Source organism: Chionomys nivalis, chromosome 11 (genome assembly GCF_950005125.1).
Source record: "Chionomys nivalis chromosome 11, mChiNiv1.1, whole genome shotgun sequence".
Lineage (NCBI taxonomy): Eukaryota > Metazoa > Chordata > Mammalia > Rodentia > Cricetidae > Chionomys > Chionomys nivalis.
This window is the reverse complement of record NC_080096.1, coordinates 31,813,988-31,833,619: the sequence shown is the minus strand read 5'-3', so window position 1 is coordinate 31,833,619 and position 19,632 is coordinate 31,813,988. Positions and strand designations below refer to the sequence as shown.

At 49.2% G+C, this 19,632-nt stretch overlaps 1 protein-coding gene across 2 annotated transcripts in view; it reads right to left on the bottom strand.

The window, feature by feature from the left end:
* Nucleotides 1-341: 341 nt before the first annotated feature.
* Nucleotides 342-19,632, bottom strand: part of Cfap57 (cilia and flagella associated protein 57) — a 67,653-nt gene continuing 48,362 nt past the window's right edge. For both annotated transcript variants that reach the window (XM_057785495.1, XM_057785496.1), the window contains exons 19-23: nucleotides 19,081-19,197; nucleotides 17,108-17,242; nucleotides 16,874-17,017; nucleotides 7,963-8,095; nucleotides 342-617 (exon numbers count right to left, since the gene is read on the bottom strand). In XM_057785495.1, coding sequence (XP_057641478.1) covers nucleotides 403-617; nucleotides 7,963-8,095; nucleotides 16,874-17,017; nucleotides 17,108-17,242; nucleotides 19,081-19,197 — 744 coding nt within the window. In that variant the 3' untranslated portion in view covers nucleotides 342-402. The remainder of the gene's footprint in view (nucleotides 618-7,962; nucleotides 8,096-16,873; nucleotides 17,018-17,107; nucleotides 17,243-19,080; nucleotides 19,198-19,632) is intronic.

Sequence of the window (19,632 nt, the reverse complement as noted above, 5' to 3'; positions counted from 1 at the left end):
AAGAAACCAGAGGAGACCCTGTTTGGTCCTGACTGGGCTGGGTGAGTTGAAAGCCAGGGGAGAAGCTACAGTTGAGCTACTTAAGATGTGAGCAGACGGCCCTGTCTTGCGGGGGCCCCAGGTCTCGCCATGTCTGCAATGCAGATTGCCCAGTTCCTGCACAGGAGCAAACAACAAAGGCCTGGAGATCCTGCAGTCCCCAGGCTCCTCTCACCCCTTCCCATAGGACCCCACTCTCAGCAGAAGTTGGTCAAGGCTGTGAGCAAACACCTTTATTCTCACCCTGCTTTATTCTGACCCCAACTCTCCAGATGAAAGAGGTTGATGGGACTCAGGTAGACTCCTGGCTTGGTGACGGACACGTGGTGCTTCCGGCTGTGGCTGCAAATAGCTCACCAGAGGTCACTTGCTGTGCACTTCAAAATCCACATCTGAGTCGACAAGGGAAGGGAGCCGAACTCCAGCAACGGTGTGGAAGCCCGGGACCTGCTCCTGCTCTTGGATCTGGTCTCTGAGGCGGCGGATTTCCAGGCGCTGCATCTCGATGATTCTCCCGGTTTCCTCCTGTTCACTCAGTCTCATAGTAGGGCTGACGCTGGCCATGTCCTTGGTGAGAGCTGTGCGGGACAAAGCAGGGTCACCACGGCCTAGAACTACACTACTGCAATTTCTACCCCCTCCAAACCCCCGCGGAGCATCCACACGGGGAGACGCAGACTGCGCCCACGCGGCAAGTCTGACCTGCCCATGCCCATGTGCCTCACTGAGGTCAAGTGCAACGCCCCTGGGGACAGCGCTGGAATCTGAGCTTCAGGTAAAGATGGTGCTTCTGGATACAGACTCCTCTCCGCCTTCTGTGTGGCGCCTGCTAATGCTTCCTGCACCTTGGCTTGCCATTGTCCCTGTCATGGGGTTTGCTACCACCCTGGGCTTATAACTTAGAGAGACTATGGCTTATCTCAGGCCTGGGCCTCAAAGAGCTGGAGTCCCAGCAGTAATCTTGGCCTCCATGCCATGTCACCTTTCTTCACCACCCAGGGTCCCCTCTGCTGTCCATCTCCCATGCCAGGGCACCTGTCCCTAACCACAGAGTCTTTCACTGTTTGTATAACATTTCCATCCTGTGCAAAGTGTGTCTTCCTGTAATTCCCTTCTACCCACGAGATGAGCTCCTAAATTCACATTCTTCTCTGGCCACTTAGATCCACTTTCCCCCCTCCGTTTTCTTGACACCTCCACCCCCAGTTTTCTAACTGATTTGTTCTACTGTTTCCTCTATCCTGCCCAGCCCACACCAGAGATAGCCCAACCTTCAGGATCTCCCCATCTGTGTCTGGCTCGCCATGCGCTACTGAGAAAAGTAACACACAAGGTTCAGTGCTTTGGCTCCAGCTGACTGTATGGCCTGCAAACTGCCATTCCCCACAGCAGCACAACTGAACTCTGACCTCCATTCCCTCTTCATCAGTCTTGTTAACAATTGGTACTGCCTGTCACCTCTTCCTACTGCCAGCCCTTTCCTGTAGCTCTAAGGGGAAAACTAGAAAAGAATAGACATTGGAGGCTAAGGGAGAGACAGTTTCCTCAGGGGAACAGTCAGCAGTGGCCAGTGGTCAGCCTTGTCTTGGCCTCTGATGGCTGTGACAGGGCCAGCATTTAAAGAGCAATTGGTTTATCTTGCTTTTCCTAGGTCCAGTCCTTTTCCTTCTAGACTTCCTTTCCTGCAGTCTCAAGGCTCCTGATCCCCTAGTGTTTTTTCTCCCTAGGTATCAACCCTTTGTCTTCCTGACAGGAGTTATTTCTGGTAACTTCTGTCCTCAGGGGCATGACCTTTGCTCAGCTCCTGTCTCCAGGTTCCTCCTAGCAGCCTTCAGAGGCAGCCCCTTAACCAGTCACCATCTGGCTTCCTGGGGGATGCAGGTGCCAGTGAAGCCACTGTCATGGAGGCATTTGGCTTCTGCTTGAGAGATTTAGCACTGACATTTTCTTCTGGCCACCACAGGACAACTGGCCACCACAGGACAACTGGCCACCACAGGGCGGGCACATCATTTCCACAACGCCTCTCTATGTGTTCTAAGGATCTTGCTCCAAACTGTAATTTTAAGGTCCTCTAGGATATCCAATCACTGAGTGAAGTCACTGGACCTCAAAGGTGGGTAGTGGCAGGCTCTCCCCAGAGGCAAGGAAGGGCCACCAGACCATAGCTAAGGCTGGCGGCTGATCTAGAGCAGTCACCTTCTGAAACATGCCTGGCTTGGGTCATATTGCCCCAGGAATGTTCCTGGGGGTGTAACATGTGGAGGATGGCCCAGAGGACACCATGCGGGGCTTCTGTCACGTCTCCTGGTCTGTCTCCCATTCTGGCTTGTGAGTGTCTCCAGGGCCTGGGTTGTGCTTTTCCTGTTTCTTCCCTCACCCCTTACTGGTCTCTTTCCATTCTTTCTGACGACAAATTGCTCGGTGGCCATACTGTGTGTGGCTCAGTCTTACAGGGCTCTCTTCTTTGGTGTATAAACCTCTGCCTCTTCCATGGCTGTTGAGAGGTCAGCTCTTGCCGTGAGGCTCCTTCTACCCTCGCCCCTGTCCTAGCCTCAGAGCATGACACCTTCCAAAGCAGGCCAGTGTCCCTCTCTGCTGCTCATAGGCTTCCTTCCATAGACAGATAGATTTATTAAAACAATTAACTTATTATTGTCACCACAATGGTTTTCTCAGTGTTGTGGATTGAACCTAGGGGCCACATACATATGGTAGAGATTCAGCACCAAGCTACATTCTCAGCCCGAAATCTGACTTCAAAGGATGGAAGATAAGAAAGTGGTCAGGGGCCGGGCGGTGGTGGCGCACGCCTTTAATCCCAGCACTTGGGAGGCAGAGGCAGGCGGATCTCTGTGAGTTCGAGACCAGCCTGGTCTACAAGAGCTAGTTCCAGGACAGGCTCCAAAACCACAGAGAAACCCTGTCTCGAAAAACCAAAAAAAAAAAAAAAAAAAAAAAGTGGTCAGGGATACAGTTGGGTTTACTCCCATCTCCTTTCTGGGCTCTGTATCACGTTTATTATTTTTTTCAAATTTGGTCTATTTTCTCTTTATTGGTTTGGAAGGTTTTCTCTTTCTTTCTCCCCCACCCTCCTTTCTATCATCCCTCTAGTTTCTAAAAAGTTTAATATGCTTATATAACATAAAGACTGAGGAGTAGAGATGGCTGAGTTAGAATTTCCAGAACACGCATGAAGCACAATATGGTAGTGTGTGTGTGTGTGTAAACTCAGAAGTACAAGGAGATGAGACTAGAGATGGGAGAGTCCCTAAGAGCTTGGGGTGAGCTAGCTTGGGCACACACTGTGTGTGTGTGTGTGTGTGTGTGTGTGTGTAAGACAAGTCGCCCTGTCTCACACAAAGGGTGAGAACTGATAAGCGAGTTGTCCTCTTGCCCTGCCATCTACATGCGCTCTGTGGTGCATGCTTGCCTGACACACAGCGTGGTTCTCCTTCTGTGAAACAATGAGAGACACAGGATGTTCCGTTCCAGACCCTCTGGCTTCAAAGCTTCTGCCCAGTATTTCAGTTCAGATTCTCTGTCTGGATCCACAGCTCAGCTACTGTGGTCCCTGTGTTAGGATCATCCCTGGTGCCGGAGGTCTACGTTCTGCCTTCGTTTCCCTGGTGATACATAACTAGAGGACGGCCACCATGCTTCAGCACTCTGAAAGGATTGTGTCACCATTGCTGGCTCTCACTGCTGCCACCGGGAAGTCACATGTCGCCTGGTACTGTTACTCCTGTGTTCCAGCCTTTGCTCTTCTCCCAGTGGCACTTAACCCCTTGTCTTGGGTGTTCTGTGGCTTTGACGTGGGTTTGCTGCTAATCATCCTTTTGGGAATTGTTAGGATTCCTGGAGCTGATGGCCCCATCTTTCATTGACTCTGAAAAACTTGGTTACTCCTTGTGGTAACACCCATCTTCCGAGGACTCCACTTAGACAGCGCCAGCTTATTCCATTTCATCCCGGCTTCAGTGTATCTCCTCCCTCTGGGCTGAAACCCAGCCAACTTCATTCTTTTAGTTCACATATTCTCCCTGTAGATGGGTGTGTCTATCGTATGACTTGATTTCTTCATTTGTTCACTGAGTTTCTAATTATAATAATTATTTGTTCTCAAATAACAATTAAAATACTAGCTATTTGTGGTTTTAAATATAATTTGCCTGTAAAATTTTAGAAGACTCTTTCTTGTTTTATTAAAAAAAAATCAAAGTTGGGCGATGGTGGCGTATGCCTTTAATCCCAGCACTTGGGAGGCAGGATCTCTGAGTTCAAGGCCATCCTGAACTATAGCAAGTTCCTGGACAGTCAGGGCTGTCTGTCAGAGAAACCCTGTCTCGAAAAACCAAAAATAAAATAAAATAAAAATAAAAATTCTTTTTTTATTTCCTTAAACATATAAGGCATTGATTTTTTTGTTATATTTTACTTGTCTATTTATTTCTTTGTGTGCGCACATGTGTCTGTATGTTGAGTGCTGCACAGCTCCAGTGACTTGATCTGGGGTCGCAAGGACTGAAGAAAAGACAGAGAAAAAAAAGCTAGAATGGGGCGTGGCTGGACTGTCTGATGGAGAAGCAAGCCACAGCCACCCAGAAACTCAGCATGTTTATTGTACAGTTGAACAGAGAGGTGAATTAGCTACAGCTCAACAAGGAGGTAGTCTCTGTAGGAAGCAGTCTTCAAATCGCGAATATTCGGGTGGGGCTAGAGAGAGGAAAACTGCAGTGGATGGATTTTTGTTTTTTTCACACACTATCCCCAGGAGGGAAGGTTTTGCCATTTCCCATGAACCTGAGGCTTTGGGCCGCTGTCTACACGGACACAGCCCTTGACAGGGTCCACGACACACCATGTCAATAGCACATACTCACTCGGGACTTCACTTACGCAGTGCTTCCTCCGCTCGTGTGTGTGTGTGTGTGTGTGTGTGTGTTTCCACACATGCCACCCACACACAGCAGAGGTTGGGGGTCAATTCTCTGTTTCCACTATTCGGGTCCTGAAGACCCAACTCAGGGCAGTCCTTTGACCATCTTGTGGGTCCATTTTAATAGCCTGACTTTTCATAGCCTGCGCTGGTTTTATCCTATAGTTTGCCTTCTTGAGATTTTTAGCATATGCTAGTTTTTTTTTTTTTGTTTTGTTTTTTTTCAGCTTAGTTCCCTGAGCCTAGAAAGTCAGGGACACTCACCTACCCGCTTCCCAGCTTTCTTTTTGTGCTCTCTGTTCTCAGAACTCATGCAGGCCACCTTAGTTGGCTTTTAATAGCCACCTTTAGTTGTATGTTCTAGTGACAGTGGTTTTAGTAATTGAAAAACAAGCAGGTGTATCTGCTAGGTCTGTTAGTTAATTGTTTTGCAAATTTGAAAATAAGATAAATGTGGTTAAAACTAAATTAGTGGCTAGGGAATGAGGAGCTCTCTTGTTCAAAGGGTTCTTAAACACCTGCCAAGAGGGCAGCTCCCTAAGCAACTTGAAGAATGAGTACTTTGCACTGGCTTGTCTTGGGAAGGGGGCGGTCAACAACTGGTATTACTTCTCACCAGTTGTCACAAGCGAATGTTCCTTGAATAAAGCTGTAGCAGATGAAGAATAGGATTGGTTTGCTTTCTAACGGTTCATGGTGTGAGTGTTGGGTTGGGATACACAAAGGACAGGTATTGAAGACGCAAGAGTGGCAGGAATTGATGCTTCCTGGTGTTGGGAAATGTATTCGTGTAAATTCACTAGATTTTGCCCTCAATGTTTTAAATGTCTGGAAATCTCCATATTAACAACAGAAAGAGCCGCCTGTGAGCAGAGAGGAGGGGAAGTGGGGGCGGGGGTTGTCGAGGTGTTCCAACTAAGGAGTTTTCAGAATGCTTTGTGAATTTGTAGTATTTTCTCCCCACTTCCCTCCCCTGCTCTCCTCTTTAACCCTTTCTCCCACCCCCATCCCCCAGCCTCTTTCTTTCTGTGGTGTACATATGGGTGTGCATGATAAGGCCGCAGGAAGGACGCCTCACGTCTTCCTCTAATGGATCTCCACCTAGTCTCCTGAGAAAGTACTCGCCAGACCTGGGGATGGTTGTTCTTTAGCTAGGGTGGTAGCCAGCAATCCCCAGGGATCTTCCTGTCTTCCTGCTTGCACTTACCTCTAATTGGAGTTAACCCTTGTGCTTCTGCCCCTTCAAGTGCTGGGATTACAGATATGTGCCATTAGACACAGTAACGTTTGTGAAGTTTGTGGTCTTCTTTTTCTTTTCTTTCTTTCTTTTTTCTTTCTTTTCTTCTTTCCTTCCTTTCTATCTTTCTTTTCTTCCTTCCTTCCTTTCTTTTCTTTTTCTTTTCTTTTTTTTTTTTTGAGACAGGGTCTTACTATGTAGCCCTGGCTGTCCTGGAACTCATTCTTGAATTCACAGAGATTAACTATTAATTGCCTCTGCCTTCTCAGTGCTGGAATTAAAGGTGTGTATCACCACACCAGACGAGGCTTGTAACATTTTAAAGTTTTGCAGTTGTTCACAGGCAGATCTGTGCTTTATGCCCCCAAAGAAAGTGGTCTCAGCTCTCAGAAATCTGCAGCGCACACTTTAGGATGTATGCTGTGTTCTCATGTCCATGATGAGGACTGAAGATGGTGACTTTGGGTACCACTCAGAGGATTTACTCTGGGCCCAACCGTTATACTTACCTAAAGGGACCATAATACAATACAATTGTATACATACACAAAACATAAAGATTCACGACAGGGATACATGTGTTCCGGGAACTGTGAGTCACTAGGCAATCCCCTATTTGTGAGGACAAGGTACCACAGTCATGTGTGTAGTTCATCATAGACCTCACATAGTCGTGGTGCGCAGGGCTGCTACACAGATTTCACAAGAGCAGAGAGAGTGCCTGTGGCATCCGAAATCCCAAGGCATTTGCTCTGGGATGCTTCAGCTCATCAGGTCTTTATTCTTGAAGAGCAACTGTCAGAACGCAGTGGTACGCAGCTCACTCTTCATAGAGATGCCTTATATTCTTGGCTTGTACTGATGATCAGGCACGAGATGACTTAGGGAATGCAGCTTTATTGCCTGGATGTCTGTGGAGACTGGCGGCTTTAAGTCAACGTTCCTTTCTTAGAGAGCTGTGTGATACCTTTCTCATGGAGTCTAGCGCCAGGAAAGTTTGTTTTTCCAGGAGACAAAGCAAACAAGCTAAACCCCTTCTTTCTACCATACAGGAAGAATTATGTAAATTACCCCCCCTTTTTTTGAGACAGCGTCTCACACTGTAGCCCAGGCTGGCCTTGAGCTCATGGCAATGCTCCTGTCTCAGTCTCCAAGCGCGAGGATGCACTAGCATATGGTTTCTCTTTTCACCCAGGCCACCAGATGCTCAGAGGCACTTTAATGTGTCATTGCAGCCATGAACCTATCGAACATGTCTTACGTAATTCCCCTGTCTTTAAATAGTTTCTCATCTTTTTGTCTTCCTTTTAATTGGACAGGTCCCTTACCCACAATTCTAAAATGTTAAAAAAAAAAAAGACTTAAAAATGGAACACTGCTTTAAATTCATGAAGCTCGGCTTGAATATTCACATGTCACTGCAGAATACTAATGTGTTTGATTTCAGGGCACTGCCCCAGACCCCGTGGGGATGTTACATAATATACAACATGTTCTTTCCAAAACCTGCAAGAGTCTGAGTTCTGAATTATAGCTAACCCTGAGGACTCGAGACAGGTGCCTGTGGCCCTGGGAGTGAGAGCGTGGCTGCAGGCAGGGCCTCACAATCCTCTGGAGAGGTGGTGTGTGCCACAGAGGGGCTCTGAAATGCCACCAGTGGAGCTGATACCGAAAAAAGCCAAAGGGAGCCCTTCTTACGGCCGCCATCAGGCCTTGGTCTCAGTGCCCAACTCCCAGTGGCATTTACCTGTCTCTGGGACTTCTTGTGGTCGCGTTTTCTTGGACAGTTTCAGGGCTGATTCAAGGTCATAGATTTGGGAGCGGGTCAACTTCAGCTCCCTGCGGAGCTCATTAATCTCTTTGATCAGGGAGACATTTTCCTTTGGAAAAGAAGGGAAGGCAGTGAGTGTGATGGACAAGGGCTTGGTGGGTGCAGGGTGTGCCCTCCTGGGCTTGAGGGCCAGGAACCTAGACCTATTTATCGGTGGGTGCAGGGTGTGCCCTCCTGGGCTTGAGGGCCAGGAACCTAGACCTATTTATCGGTGGGTGCAGGGTGTGCCCTCCTGGGCTTGAGGACCAGTAACCCGGACCTAGGTTAGTCTTTGAATCCTGCATGGCAGTGAGTCCCTGTCTTGCTCATTGCCCAGCCTTTCAAGGTACCAGCTAACTCAGTTTCTGGGGGCTTAGCACCTTTCCTACCCACCCGTGCTCTTTCAAACACCCACAACAATGCTTCCCTAGGTGCTCTGAATATGCTTTAATGTGCTTAACACGCTAACCCTTATGGACTCTATACCATCACTTGGTGATGGTTCTGGAAATTGAACCCAGGGTCTTAGGAGAGCTAAGCACGTGCTCCGCCACTGTACTACACCCCCAAACCCTCTAACCATGATTTTACAGAGACACCAACTGAGGCACCGGAGAGGTTATGTGAGTGGCCTGAACTACACAGCAAGTAACAGAGCTGGGGTGTTAACCTCAGCAGCACTCTTAAGTACTGTGCTATCGCCTTCTCACACCTTTGTTTGTTGAAACTAAAGGATATCTGTTTCCCCTTCCCGCAAGACATGGTTTTTATTTGTTGTTTGTTTGTTTTTGTCACAGCCCTGGCTCTGCCCTGGAACTCTCTTTGTAGTCCAGGCTAGCCTCAAACTCACAGTGATCCACCTGCCTCTGCCTCCTGAATGCTGGGATGAAAGGCGTGTGCCACCAATGCCTGACTAGGACATTTATTAAGTCCTTATGTGCAACAAAAGACTCTTGCCTTCAGCCCCGTGCTACTGGGGAGCAACACAGAATGGCAAGCAGCTAGTTAGCACCTGCTGTGTCCACTGGAGATTCACATATTTGTGTTTGACCAGCATTCATCTATTTCATAAGTCTGCACTGGGTACCTGTGCTGGCTAGCTTTATGTCAACTTGATACAGGCAAGAGTCATCAGAAGGGGAACCTCAGTTGAGAAGATGCTTCCATAAGATCTGGCTGTAGGTCATTTTCTTAACTGGTGATTGATATGGGAGGGCCCTGCCCATTGCGGGTGGTGCTATCTCTGAGCTGGTGGCTCTAGGTGACTAAGAAAGCAGGTTGAGCGAGCCAGGGAGAGCAAGCCAGTAAGCAGTCCCCACAGCCTGTGCATCAGCTCCTGCCTCCAGATTCCTGCCCTGTTTGAGCTCCTGACTTCCTCTGGTGATGAACAGTGAGTGATGTGGAAGTATAAGCCAAATAAACCCTTTCTTTTCCAACTTGTTTTTTTGGTCACGGTGTTTCATCCCAGCAACAGCAATCCTCACTAGGACAGTACCGGCCACAGGCCAGCTGTTCCTGAAGCAGAAAGTGAGATCTGGTCACTGCTCTTGACTTTACAGTTTAGTTAGGGTAGGAACACATTCGTGTGGTTCTGGCTTGCTGGTGTGGAGGAGTATGGAACACAGGAAAGACACTTAATCTTGTCTAAATGACAGCTGGGTTCTTAGGAGTTGACCCCAGGGCTGAGGCTTAAAAGAGAAAGGAAGAGGGTAAGGAATGTTCCAGAGAACTGAACAATAGGACAAGGGTGCAGACGCAGGACATGGTTGATACGGGGTGTGTGTGTGTGTGTGTGTAAGTTTCGCTTTTCACCTTTCCTGCACCTCAAATCTCTGCTCTCCACCTCACACTTAGCACAAGGGTCCTCGGCTATCACTGGGGAGGAGTCCCCATACCCATAGATACAGAGTAACTGGCCACTTTGATCTCAGAGTCCATGCTTCAATGATCAGCTTGGATCACACATAGAGTCCCACACAAGCCTGCAAATAAATCACCCCTGCATTGTTAAATGGAGCTGCTGGTTCATTGGGTCTGGTGCAGGTCCCGAGAGTCTGTTTCTTTTTTTCTGTATGTGTGTGTGCATGCATGCGCACGTGTACATACTGCTGTATATGTATGTGCATGCCTATGTGCATGTGTGTGTGTGTGTGTGTGTGTGCGTGTGTAAGCCAGAGAAGGACATCAGGTGTCCTGCTGAGGCAGTCTCTCACTGGACCTAGAGTTAGGCTAGTGGGCAGCAAACCCCAGCGATCCTCCTGTCTCTTCTCCCCACAGCACTGAGGTTCCAGGCACATGCAGTCACACCAGCTTTGTATATGGGTGCTGGGGATTTGAATGGGGATTTGAACTGAGATTGACTCACTTGTGTAGCATATTCTTCATCTACTGAGCCATTTCCCCAGACCAAGTCTCTGCTTTTCTAACTGGCTGTGCCTGTCTGCAGGCCAAGTCCATGTAGGATGGAGCTGTCTGGCATTGCGCAGGGCTTCAGAGATGGCTCACTGGGGCACCTCTGGGTGGGGTTACATCAGGAGTGGCAAGGGTGGGGGCAGAGCTGGAGGTATGCAAGCCTCCTCTCTGAGTTGTGACAAGTTCTCCTATGCTTTGAGGAAGGGGCCCTTGGAGGAGCAGGGACCTCTAGAGATACCCCAAATCATAAGCTACCCCCGAGACTCAGTCTAAGCACAGATCCAGGCCTTTAGCATCTCAGTGTACCACTGCACTTCGTCATTCCTCTGTTTAAAGCTTCCCACTGGAAATGATGCCCAGTGCTCGCTGCCAGTCTTTGTTCTCCAGGCCGGGCTCCATGCCTGCTTTTCTGATTTGGCGGACTTTCTCCATCTAATGCTTTATGTTTTTTTGTTTTTTTTTCCAACCCTTGTTCTGGCAATGGGTCACCCCTGCTTCCTTTCCAGATGCTGTCTAGTAACTAAACTCCCTGCCAGTCTCCCCTGGATCTTCCCCATGCCAGCTTTATATCATAATATGATTGCTTCAGTACATTTTTATTGGGCACCAAGACCTAGGACATTGCTTTACATGTGAGATGTGCTCAATAAATATTTGTGGGCTGGAGAAGCAGGTGAAGAATGTGGTGGACATGGAAACAGAGGGGAGGGGCTTTTGAGAGCCACAAAGAACTCCTGGGCACACTCGCAGGCCTGGGAGGCCAGGAGGCCCTTTTCCTACCCCTCTTAGCTGGCACTGTTTGGTCTCACTTCTGCCTCGTTCTATAAAGGAAGAGCCATACCTGGGACAAAGACCCAGTCCTCCAGGTTCCTCTCCTAGGCACTCCCAACCATTTTGTCACTGGGTCCCATCGGTTTTGTGTCTGGGTGATGTCTCCCAGAGCGATTTGTCTCAACTGTTGGCCACTTGTTCTACTACTGGAATGACTCCAGGCAGACTCCTATGTTCTTCCCATCCCAGCCACAAACTCATGACTGGGATTTCTGGATCTTTGTTCCCTTTGGTATGAGAGTCTGTCTTTGACCCCACTGACAGTTTTTGACACCGCCATGATGCCACACCCCCAGAATATGATTCCATCTTTCCTCCTTTCATTTTATTTTATGTGTATGGGTCTCTTGCTGGTATATATCTGGCACCACATGCATACTTGGTGCCTGAGGAAGCCAAAAGAGGACACTGGATTCCCTGGAACTGGAGTTAGACAGCTGTGAGTGACCATGTGGGTGGGTGCTGGAACTGAACCTGGGTCCTTTGGAAGAGGAGCAAATGCTCTTAGTCACTGAGCCATCTCTGCAGTCCTGTACAATGCCATCTTTACTGGAGTGCGGCTGAGGTCAGAAATCAAATGTAGCCCAGCACCACGCATCTGCTTGTTTCATGCTTCGTTCATCCTTACCCCTGCCCTCAGTGCCACAGTTTCTACCTATGATCGCAACCTATGAAATGGTCATCATGCTAAACACGGAAGTTTCTCTTGGCTGTAATATGCAGAGATGTCATGGGAGTTAGAAGCATGAGCCCAAGCCTGTGAGAGGCAGGGGAGGCAGAGGGTGGAGAAGACTCTTCTTAGTCAGAAGCCCAGAGGGGACAAGCAGAACAAAAGGCTCTAAAATTTTAATGATAAAAATATTGCTAAAACTAATAGTTATGGGGCTGGAGAGATGGCTCAGCGACTAAGAGCACCGACTGCTCTTCAAGAGGTCCTAAGTTCAATTCCCAGCAACCACATGGTGGCTCACAACCACATATAGTGGGATCTGATGCCCTCTCCCAGCATAAAGGCACACTTGCAGATAGAGCACTCATATACACAAAATAAATAAATCAATCAAAAAGAAAGACTAGTAACTGTGAGGTTTGGCTGCAGCCCTGCACAGCCTGCGTGCATCTCCTTGGCTGCATCCCTCCACAGTCTGCATGCTCCACTTTGGCTGCACTTCTGCTCAGTCTGCATGTATCACCTTGGCTGTAGCCCTCCTCAGCCTGCATGTATTACCTTGGCTGCACCCCTGCTCAGTCTGCATGCATCACCTTGGCTGCAGCCCTGCACAATCTGCATGCATCACCTTGGCTGCATTTCTGTACAGCCCGCATGTGTAACCTTGGCAGCCTGCACACATCACCTCATCTCACCCTTTAGGAGCCCCAGGGGAATGCATTCTCAGATTCACTGGGGTATGGAGACATTAAGATAGTGATAATGGGGGTTTGAGTGTTGCTGTGTCCACCTCCACAGAGCCCTGTTCCCATGTTTACTGCCATCCACATTCACTCTCTCATCTCCTCTTTATGCCACTCTTGTTCCAGTAGCTCAGATAGAATGATGGCCAAAGACAAGCTGAGTTCTTTAAAAATTTTCTAAGGTAGCCTGTGTTCTGAGAAACCCAAAGATCATAGTGAGGTCAACTGTGTGTGACCTTGCAAATTTTTTAAAAAAAAAAAAGCGAACTCAACGAGCTTGCTAAGCCTTCTCTTCCTCCTGGCCTCCCGGCCAAGATGCTCTTCCAGTCTTCCAGATCTTCTCCAGCCAGCTACCAGGCATAGAAAAGATCTGAGAAGTTCCAAGTTTGTTGAATCCCAGAGCAGTCTGTAGACACTAAGGCCTTTATATAGAGGCTTTGAAACAATGTAACAAGGGCTGCCTTAGGCCCTTGCAACAGAGTGATGATGCCCTGGCTGAACTTTCTGATATCGATGGCAAGCAGAAAGAGAAGGGAATGCCCATAGCTCCCCCTACTGGCTGCTCTGAGTTAATGCTTTTAAGGGTAAGCTCTTACCTCATTGGGGGAGAACCTGACGCAGGTGAGGGTTGTGATCTTGGAAGGCTCACATCTGATAGTAGGACTATTTGACTGCACAGATAAGCCAGCCTGTTATCTTTCCTGCTCTTCCCACCTTCCTACTGGGCCTGACTTGGCATTTCAATTCCTCATTTCTACTCTGAAATGCCTTTGGCATCACCACATCCCCGTCTCCGATCTCTTCTTTTTTGACCCCTAACCTGACGGCCGGCTAATAGGTCTCCCTGTCGCCTGCCTCTTTCTTGACTTGACTGAGTACTCTGCCAACTGAGTCCACCTTTTTGAGACAAAGGCAATCAACTGTATCTGAGAAGCACCCTGACATGTGTTAGGATGAACCTCTTAGCTCTTGGCAGGGGGCAGAGGGCCCTTTCCAAAACGACCCAAGGCTAAGTGTTGTTCAAAGCTCTTACTGGATGCTCTGCAAATCAAGGTCTGTGAATTCCTGAGTCCCCACTCTCAACCCCACTCCTTTCCCCGCTTTTTCTTCAGCTGTTGTCTCTGCCTGGAAGGAAGGTCCTTCTCCTAGCGGATCCTCAGTCACCCTCCAGCCCACTGAGGCCAGACCCCAATGGCCCTCACTCCTTTGAGTCTTCAAGGAGCATATTTCCCCCGAGGGTCCACACCATGGGATAAATGTAATGGTCCATGCTCCCAGGTTCTCTGAGGGCGGGAACACTTTACATTTATCTTGGAACCCTGCACGGCTGACACACAGCTCATTGTGTAAGAAGACCTTGAAAACTGTGCAGGGGGATGGAGAAAATGTGTGTTCAAGGTGTTTGTATTACATGGCAACACTCTCATTTCCATAGCTGCACGAGCATGCCGGGAACAGTGTGGGGAGGCCCTGGGCTCCTATCTGGATAAACAAATGAGATGGTGGCCGCATTTTCCCCACCTCAGTTGTTTTCCAATGAGTTGCTCAGCTAACAGCTACCGTGCCTGCCCTGGCTTTCCTTAGTCTTTCTGGAATAAAGTACAGGGGCCCTGGTAGCCACATAGGAGCTCTACCAGCTCCTAACCTCCATGTACTAAGGCATTCAGGGTTCCTAGCTACCACCTAGTGTGTGTGTGTATGTGAGTTTGTGTATGTGTGTGTGTGTGTGTGTGTGTGTGTGTGAGAGAGAGAGAGAGAGAGAGAGAGAGAGAGAGAGAGAGAGAGAGAGAGAGAGACTGTCTGGAATCAGTTGTGCTTTCCTTTCCTACCCCCAGGCCAAAGGCTTCCCTGGTCCATGCATGATGGATGTTTAGACTCATTTATTTTCACTGTAGCTCTTGAATAATATCTTTGCTGGGATAAAGGAAGAGAACTGACATTTTTTGAGCCCTAATTCTGTACCAGGAAGGTGGCTGCAGTTTGTCTTGGCCAAGAATCACAGTAGCACTGGGGTTGGCGTCTTTTGCCCCATGTTGCAGATAAACAGAGTGGTCTCTGGAGGCCCGCAGCCTCCTTCTGGCCAAAGAGCAGCAAAGCAAGATTGCCTTGGTCTACTCAGATACTATGTCCATTACCTCCCACATCCCGGGAGAGAATACGATTCTTAGCTAGGCTTTGCCTGCACAGGCCCTGCAACCCCTGTGACTCTGGCTCAATCTTGTTCAGTCTCGGGATCAAAGAAAAAAACTGTTTTTGGCACCCAGGACAGTCGTTCTTTAAAAAGAGCAGTCTTTTTAAAATGTCTTCTGGTCTCAGTAATAGAATGTTGCTTGATATGCACGAAGCCCTGAAACAATTCCCAGCCCTTGGGGAAAGAAGACCTTCCTAATTTTTGCTTTTGTTTGTTTGTTTTTTGTTTTTCGAGACAGGGTTGCTCTGTAGCTTTGAAGCCTGTCCTGGAACTAGCTCATTTAGATCAGGTTGGCCTCGAACTCACAGAGATCCGCCTGCCTCTGCCTCTCGAGTGATGGGATTAAAGGCGCGCACCACCACCACTCAGTTTAACTTTTGCAAGCTGAGTCTTATCCAGGCTCTGAAGAAATCAGCAAGAAGTCTCTGTGTGTGCATGCGGTGGTGCTGGTGGGACCCAGAGCCCCACCCCAGGGTCCCTTCTTGTCCTCTGATATTGTCAGAGTCTCTTCTAGATCCACAGAAGTCATAGCACACAGGTTTTTTCTTCTCTCCCTCTTCCTCCCCCACCTTTCTGAGACAGAATTTTCCTGTGTAGTCCTAGCTGCCCTAGAACTAGCTCTGTAAACCAGACTAGCCTCAAATTTAGAGATCTACCTGCCTCTGCCTCCGGAATGCTGGGGATAAAGGCCTGTCTAACACACAAGTTTCAATGCTGTTTAAGATAGAAGATTTCCAGGGGCTTCACCTCACGGGAGCATTGGCAGAATCTCTCTGCAGCCCACTGGTCCAGCACTCTCTAGGGGATGGAGGAGGGGAAGAATCGTGGTGTCTGCCCTACTAGCCTTCTGGTCCTCCTTCCTCCCTTCCTGGGACTGACTTGTTGCTTTGGGCCTCTGCTCAGTGTGGAGAGAGGGATCAGTCCCTGGGCCTCAGGCAAGTACAATGGTGGCAGGGCTCAGCCATGCCACCAGGTGACAAAGAGCAGCTGGTCTCACTACTTAGCTTCCTGTGTCCAAAGCCCTTAGCAAGGTTGTGTGTGCTTGCTGGTGCTGAGGGGGCTCCCAATTACATCCACTCCTCTTTCTGGGTCTCTGGAAGCTTTCATGGTTCAGGATAGAAAAGGTCTGGAAGGGTAGTGGGAATGGGTGCTGGTTTAGAGCAGCAAGAGACTGGCTCTGTCTTGGTCTGACCCGAATCCCTGTGTGCTCTTCCAGGTGTGTGTAACTTTCCAGCCCGGTATCTGGTTTCAATCCAAACTGCACCCTGTTCCCATCTCAGTATTTCAATCAGGACATTAAAGAAATGTAACCACGAAAGTATGTGTCCTAAATGATTCTGATGTGATGTTCTCTTTTGATATAAATTCATATTAATTGCTTCAGATGATACTGACACCCAAAGAGAGATATGATAGAAGCATCTTGATAGGCAGTCCCGACAGAGCGCTTGGGTGGGGGCAGGAATGGGGCTAGGCTCCCTGAGCCATCTGCTGAAGGATCCTGGGAGTTGGGTGTAGGGAGCTCATTAAATATGATCATTGCCAACTCTGTGGGTGTGGTTCAATCTGGACCAGGAGATAAGGGTAAGACCTGAGGCACCAGAAAGGAGATGAGTCTGGTGGAGACTGGCCAGACACACCCCAGGAGGTGGGAAGAACAGAATAAAAGGCACCAAAGTCAGGTGAAACGGGAGTTGGAAGAGAGAAGGGGACAAAGGAGTCAGGAGGAAGGAGACAGGAGAGCTGTGACCAGGATGGATAACGGGTAACTGAGAAGAGAGAGGCAGGACACCGGCTTGTTAGGGATAGGGATGAGCTGGCAAAAGGAGCAGGGAGGAAGCAATAGGGCCACTGTGGGCATGTTGATGCCTACATGGGCTCCTTGGTGGGCCCTGGACCACAGTGACAGCGAGGATGAGCCCTGGGAAGTCAGAGCAGAGAAGCCATGTGGAAGCTGCGGGTCCCTGGTGGTCTCAGGCAGCCAAGGGACGCGCCCATTACCTGCATGATGCGGACATAGTCGGTGCGATGCAGCTCGCCCTCCTTGACCACCTTCTTCTTGAGAGTGGCAAGATTCCTCTCCAGGTGTTCCCGCTGGCGGGCATACTCCTGTTGCAGGTCTGAGTTCAGCCCCGCAATTTCCACCTGGTGGGTGGGGGAGACTCAGCAAAGAGTGGAGATGTGAAGTGCAGGGCAGCATGGTGGGGAAGGACAGGGAAGACACTCAGAGCTCACCATGTCTGCCCGCTGCACGTACTTCTCAAAGAGAGCACGGATCTTCTCCTTCAGCAGCCGGGGCTCCTGGATGTACGCTACGCAGTTGTGAAGGTCCGTCTTAAACCGCCGGACCAGTGCTTCCAGGTCCCGCTCCTGTAACCAGACATTTACTCCTGACACTGCAGGGGTCCCCCATGTGGAGGGGCAGGGGCTCCAGGAAGAGGCTAAGGACACAGAAAGGAAGCAGAGTATCCTCATCTGGGATTGACACCTGACTATTGGTGACCACACTGGGCACAGAAAGCCAGATGGGCAGACAGCCCATAGGGAGCAGTTCTGAAACTCTTGTGCACTTGCCTGGGCTGGATACCCTGCCTGAATGGCTGTCAAGAAGACAGGGCTTGAGACCACACACACACACACACACACACACACACACACACGGCATCCCTATTGTTCTGCATTCCTTTAATGGCCTCAGGCTTATAAGATGAAAAGAAGAAAGATGTATCATTCTCTCCCACAGGTCCTTACCCAGGGCTACCCCAAGCCCCTTAGGACCTCACCCAGCATTTGTTCCCTTGGCAGTCAGGAGCACTGCTGCGAGTGGATGAGAAAGCCCTACAGATTGCTGCACAGTGGACTAGCTCTCCATCTTCAGCCTGGCTTTCCTTGCCAGCCACCTCCCCACATCTTTACCCTAGGGGTATCTCCTCTCTCTCCACTCCCATAGCCCTTTATCCACTTCATACACACACACACACACACACACACACACACACAATTTTTCTGCACATAATTTTCTATCTCTATTTTATGCACAGGCCACAGATCACTTTTCAGTCCTTTGGGCTTGCGAAGAGCAGGGCCACACCCTCTCCCCATGTGCAGTTCTGCAGCTCTGGCAGCGTGCACTGCCAGTGTTTGCTGAGGAGGATGGAAAAGCTCCGTCTGACTTGGAAAACGTTGCAGGTGGCCTGCGGGCAGAGTACACAGCTGCATCCTAGCCTGGGGCCAGAGGACCAGGCTTCCCAGGCTGGCTCTGAGTTGAGAACTAGCTATGAGTACCGGATGAAGTTTCTTTTCCTCCTCATTTCTTGTTGCTGTGCTTATTTACAACATAAAAAAGATTACAATGAGACAGATGTGTAGCAGGCACCTGTAGTCACAGGATTAAGACTTCTGAGGCAAGCTTGGGCTATCCCATCAGTTTCAGGCTAGCCTGGGTTACAGAGTGATACAGTCTGTCTCAGTGAGATGGACTGGAGAGTAAGAGAGCCCAGCACCTGACTTCTTCCTCTGACCTCTGCACATGGGCATCAAAGTGAAAGCACACACACACACACACACACACACACACACACACACACACAGCAAGTAAACATGACTGGAATGGATTATCTCTTAAGGTTCTCCTAACATTGGCAATTTTGGTGTGGTCAAAGCATTTAACCACTTCATTAAATACAAATGACCATTCTGAACCATGTTCTTCCCCAGGTCAAACAAACCCAAGGCTAAGGGTATTCCTATAAAACAGTGGTTCTCAACCTTCCTAATGCTGTGACCCTTTAATACAGTTCCTCATGTTGTGGCGACCCCTCCCCCGCCACGACCATAAAATTATTTTCGTTGCTACTTCATAACTGTAATTTTGCTACTGTTATGAATTGTAACGTAAATGCCTGATATGCAGGATTTCTGATACGTGACCCCCATGAAAGGGTCATGTGACCCCAAATGGGTTGCAACCCACAGGTTGAGAACTGCCGCTATAAAGCCCGCATTCTCTTCCCCTCGTTCCTCCACCCAAGACGTTTTCTAGTCGCAGATGAATTTGGACATGTAAATTTGTGCAGGCCTGGAACCAGACAGGCCTGTGGGCAAGAGCGTGAGTTAAAATGGGAAGTGTTTCTTAGCAATGGCTGGCTCTGTCTCAGGGAGCCAGCTGCCCGCTGCCGGCAGGTGCCAGACTCCGGCAGCCCTCACACCTTCTGCTGCTCTTTGCGCATCTCCTGATCTGTGGCTCGCAGTTTCTGCAACAGTTCCGTGATGTTCAGCTCCAGTTGCGTGTTCTGCTTATGGAAACGCTCCAGTTCCGCTTCCATCTAGGGAGGACCAGGGGGTGGAGACATCAACAAGGAAGTCGGGGATGAAAACTGTCTGAGAGCAGACATCCTTCAAGGAGAATTCCCAACACAGTATTTCTTCTCTACTTCCCAGCCGCGACCTCTTGAGTGAGAGCTCTGTCTTTACGGCTTGCCATCCTAAAAGCTTCCCTCTCCGCTGGTACCATGTCCCCCTGGGGTCCTGGGTGTCTGTGGTCAGGCTGCAAAGGTTTCCTCTTAGTGGCCACCCCTTCTCCCAACCTCTCAGATTCCTCTTTTCGTGAATCCTTTCTAATTCAGTCACTCTAACTCCTGGGTTCTCAACCCCTGCTGAAGGCAGGTCCCTCCAGAGGAATACCTCCCTCACCTGATTTGGAAGGTTACATGAGTGGACCTTGACCCCCAGGGGACACAATCATTCTAAACGGGAAGTTG